The 5,271-nt window shown below is 36.3% G+C and overlaps 1 protein-coding gene across 1 annotated transcript; it reads left to right on the top strand.

Moving 5' to 3' along the window:
• The first annotated feature begins 2,227 nt into the window (after positions 1-2,227).
• On the top strand, positions 2,228-4,531 carry LOC102612645 (tropinone reductase homolog). Its single transcript, XM_006493497.4, has 5 exons — positions 2,228-2,462; positions 2,551-2,758; positions 3,343-3,559; positions 3,677-3,789; positions 4,148-4,531. Exons 1-5 carry the CDS (start codon positions 2,386-2,388, stop codon positions 4,322-4,324), a joined length of 792 nt encoding a protein of 263 aa, XP_006493560.2. The 5' UTR covers positions 2,228-2,385; the 3' UTR covers positions 4,325-4,531.
• Positions 4,532-5,271: the final 740 nt, after the last annotated feature.

Consider the following 5,271-nt stretch of genomic DNA (forward strand, 5'->3'; position numbering starts at 1 on the left):
GTAGAGGAACTAACAGCGTTTGGAGCAAAAGCTCATTCATACATGTTCCCATAACGAAACAGAGCTCAATCAAAGAATTAAAGAATGGAATAGCAAGGGGCTTAAAGTAAGCGGCTCAGTATGTGACCAGAAAATTGGAGCTCAGAGGGAGAAATTGGTGGAGACTGTCTCTTCGGTATATGATGGCAAGCGCAACATCCATGTAAGCTCTACTGCCGTCAGCCAATAATCATAATATGAGCTACTTCTGTCTGAGATGCTACAAATCCCAGCTAGAAAAAAAGAGTTGTGAAATAATAACTGAAAGATAAAGATCAATTTCTCAGGTAAACAATGCCGGAACCTCTATACCTAAGCCAACCACGGAATATACCATGGAGGATTTCTCAACTATAATGACTACCAATTTCGAGTCAGCTTACCATCTGTCCCAATTTGCATACACCCTCCTAAAAGCATCAGGAAAATGGAAACATTATATTTGTCTCCTCTGTCGCAAGTGTTATAGCTGTACCGCAAAACCTCACTCCTTGAGCTAACTTTTCGGTGGTTCAAGACCACCTAACATCCAGGACCACCTCACACTAGTATCAAAGCCTAGATTCACCAATAATCTCAGTCCAACAGCTTTGGTGAAAACCTCATTTCCTTAAGCTAGCTTTTGGGTTGAGAGAGACCCAAAACAACTTGAAAGGATATAAATAGTGTTCTAAATTGCATGTGTCATAAATTGATATTATAATTCTTCAAATTTAAGTTCAGGCATCACTGTTATGGATGCTTTTTTAATAAGCTCCGTTAAATAGAAAAGTTTGATGTGTTACGCATATTTTAGTTCTATACGTTGCCACCATTGTCCTGGATTTTGAAATTATGCATATTTGTAAGTGTTGATTTTGGAAAGTATTGGTGGTGAACTTGTAAGTGTGAGGAAAAGCCTCATCGTCTTGAGCTAGGTTTTGGGGTTAAGAGAGACCCATGACCACCAAACCGAACATAAAATGATATTCTAAACTGCTAGCTTGCTATTCTCCAAATTTCAGTTCGGGTATCACTGTTTTCCTGAATTTTACATCCTTCTATCAATGATGAATAAAAAAAAAAAAAAATTCCAAACTAAAAGACTCCTCTGAGTCCATAAATCAACGAGATATGTGAACTAGCGGTTACTAAGATGTCAAAGGAAGACAATAACTAAACAAGAAATATAATATCTGATGCTCAGATATAAATGATTCTTCCTTTTTCTTCTCCCAGAAAAACAAAAAATTAAAAAGTATAATTTATTTGCTTTATTTTGGTAAGATTCATCTCCAGAATTCATAAGTTATCATGCAGCAACACAGCAACAGTTCAGCGCAAATAAAGTCTCTTTTTTTCTTTTTGCTCCGAGAAGAAAAGGGGAGGTATCCATATCTTTGATTATGTTTCAAAATTTTAGTTCAACATCAGTAAATGTATTGTATTTTCCTTTAACACTTCGGGAGGATACCTTACAAATTTCTTCCATTCTTGATTCACTGTTTTCTTTCAAGTGTAGAAAGTAATCATCACTCTTTTATTTCCGTACCGCATACTCCTGTTGTTTCCAGCAACTACTCCATTACACAAAATGGAAATCACCTTATGAGATGAAGAATACAATTAAAACACACGCATTTTGTGTTTCTTCTAATTCCACTTGCTCTGTACTTCTCCTAGAGTACATATAAATAATGGTTAAAAGTAATTTGCCATGAGAGCACGTTGAAAAGAAACCACAAAAGTACTACTTCTTTCCTTTCAGTAGAACATAAACTGCTCAGTGACAGACCGTCCACACCAAATTCCTTTTCTGGCACAATTTTTTCTCAAACTTTATATGCCAGTGTGTTAGATTTCACCATGTCCACGAATTAATGTTGGGTGACAAATGATTGATTCCCTCTTTTCCAGGAGATCCTGCTGGAAGGGAATCTCTCAGCAGGATACTGCGTTGAACCCCTATTTGTCACCCTGGCTAGCCTAGTGAGTTTTCATCATTTGCTGCTTGTCTGCCTTCCAGCTTCTTAATACATCAGAGGGCAGGCTATTTGAGTATAAGGAGGAATGATTGTCAATGGAATTAGATGTCCTCACTCTTTATTTTCCAACTAGGGCCCTCAGAACACGTCATCAAGCCAAAAATTCTTTTCTTTTAATATATATAATTTCTCTATAATAATTAACCGTTGAAAAAAGGGCCGGCCAAAAATTTAACCTTCTCCATTGTCTTTGCTTGACAATATCAAAGCACCATTGTCAAACTATAGTTGCAAAAATATTAAGATTCTCCTATTAAATACAACAAATTGCTATTGTTCTCATAAGAGAAGAATAATTGCAGTTACCTCTATCCAGAGAAACATGTCAGAATCCAGAGAGCAAAGGTGGTCTCTAAAGGGTATGACCGCCCTTGTTACAGGTGGAACCAGAGGCATCGGGTTTGTGCTTTCACTTCTTTGGTTTTCTTGCATATTGATATTTTTAATGATAATATCTGAGACTCTGCGTTAATGATTGATTTATCAGATATGCAATTGTAGAAGAACTAACGGCATTTGGAGCAATAGTGCACACATGTTCACGTAATGAAACAGAGCTCAATGAAAGAATTCAAGAATGGAAGAGTAAGGGGCTTAAAGTAAGCGGCTCGGCATGTGACCTGAAAATTAGAGCTGAGCGTCAAAAGTTGATGGAGACTGTATGTTCTGAATTTGATGGCAAGCTCAACATCCTTGTAAGTTCTTCTGCCAAAGTACCATTTAAGCTACTCATATCTGAGAAGCTCAAAATCCAACCAGAAAATAGTGTCCCTAGATAATAACTGAAGGCTAAATGACAGACTAGGTTGGTGGGGATATATCTGGTAGCAATATATGTGAGCTATGTATTGAGGTAACATGAGGTTCAATTCATTGCTGAAACATATTCATAGACAAAATTATCTGTCAGCGATCATGAATTGTCCAGAGTAATTAGGAGTACAGTAATTTAAATTGAGTACTTAAGCAAAAATGATCATATAATGGGAATATAAGGATATTATTGCAAAATAAAATGGCAGAAAGAAAACAAAAATTAGGATCAAAACCAGTTACTGTTAGTTAGATAGTTTTGATAGAGAATCAAATAAAGTTGACTTCTGTAGTTGGGCAGGGGACTGTCAGATAGTTTTGGAGGTAAAATCATTCTTAAAAACGGCAATGCAACAGATTGCTTCGCTTTCTAATTCTCTTGGCTTCTTTTCACAATAACAATGCAACTTTTTGGTCTCTTGTGCTACTCAAAACTCCAGAACATTTCAATGCATCATTTTATCAGGTAAACAATGCTGGAACCACCATTCCTAAGGAAGCCACAGAATTTACCATGGAGGATTTCTCAACTATAATGACCACCAATTTCGAGTCTGCTTACCATCTGTCCCAACTTGCATACCCCCTACTCAAAGCATCAGGAAATGGAAACATCATTTTTATCTCCTCTGTCACGGGTGTTATAGCTGTACCTCTATGTTCCATCTATGCATCGACTAAAGGTCCAGTTCAATATTTTCTTTCAAATTTTTTTTTTTTTCATTTCTGTTGGAAAGCAACAGAACTAAAATCTGGTTGCAAGAAAGTCTTTTAAAAGCTCAGTAACTTTTTGACTTCAGGAGCAATGAATCAACTGACAAAGAACTTGGCATGTGAGTGGGGAAAGGACAACATTCGCGTGAATGCAGTTGCTCCATGGATCATTAGAACCTCTCTCATTGATTCCATAGAAGTACAACTTATCCCTCCACACTTTTCTGTGAATTGCTATATTTAGTCTTCTTCATTCCATGTCAAAGACCTGCCTTGAATGTTCTTACTGGAGATAGTCATAAGCCTTTAGCGTACAATTAGTATAAGAGAGCAGGTCACAAAAATTCCTCATCTTTAGTTCAGACAATAATTATATTGAAAGATAATTGCAGGATTGAAAATCCAAAATAACCCATTATGTCAAAATGGGTTGTGCAACATTTTTTTCATCTACGTCAGTGTATTCACTTGCTTACAACTTCTGAGAATGTATGTAAATCTATTTGCAATTGGAAGAAATGGTGCTAATATTAAGTGTTAACTTTCTTTTCTTTCAGAAAGATCCAAGGGTCCTCGAGCATGCTAGTCGTTTGATAGCCCGTACTCCTATACCCCGTCCAGGAGAACCTAATGAGGTTTCATCAGTGGTAGCATTCCTGTGCTTGCCAGCCGCATCATACATAACCGGACAGGTTATTTGTATTGATGGAGGATACTCCGTGACCGGATTTTAGCCCTACGGACATGAAATGATCTTCTAAATTTTCTGGCCGTTCTTCCAAAGTCAGTTCAGGGCTTCATGATATGGATGCCATTCTAATAAGCTCTCTGTTAACGCGAAAGTTTCTGGATTGTATTTTAGTTGTCTATGCTGTCACCATTGTCCTGCTTATTTTGTATCTTTTCATCTATGTTAAATAATAAATTTCCAACTTAAAAGACCCCTTTGAGTCCCATAGTTCAAAAAATGAACTCTAGAAATCAACTTCATAAGTGCCTATTAGCTACTCAATGTGGAATAAACACTAACTAATAGAAAATATGATGTCTGGCGTTCAGATAAAATTTTTTTCTTTTTCCTTTTGCAAAAGAGATAATAATTTATCTGGTTATTTTGGCCAGATATCCATCCATCCCAGAGAACTTGATAAGTAGTCGTGTACCACAATTTAGAGCAAATAAATAATGTACAGTGGAGGTAAGATATCTTTGATTATAATTCATTGGACAATTTCAAAATGTAATTAGGACATCATATTAAGTAGTTGAAATTAATACCTTTAAAAATTTCTTCCCACGTACACTTATAATTTTCTTTTAAGTACGGAAAGTAAACATTCTTTTTTATTTCCATTCTCCTTTTGTTTCCTACAATTGCTCCGTTACAAAATGGAAATCACCATATAAGATATTCCATGCAATTAAAGCGTAACTAATTTTGGCTTTGCTTCTTATCATCAACCATTTATGGTAATAAACACTTACGTACTGAATCCTTCCACGACTGGTACAACAGACAACCAAACAATACCTGACATGTTCTTTGGTTGACATGTTGACGCCTTGCCGACACTTTTCTGAATAAAGTTGTAACGCATTTTGAAAGGTGGCTGTGTTTGTGTGGGTTGCATTCTACTTTTTAACTCATATCTGATGCTGTTGTCTCAGAAATTTGAAAATT

Source organism: Citrus sinensis, chromosome 6, assembly GCF_022201045.2.
Source record: "Citrus sinensis cultivar Valencia sweet orange chromosome 6, DVS_A1.0, whole genome shotgun sequence".
Lineage (NCBI taxonomy): Eukaryota > Viridiplantae > Streptophyta > Magnoliopsida > Sapindales > Rutaceae > Citrus > Citrus sinensis.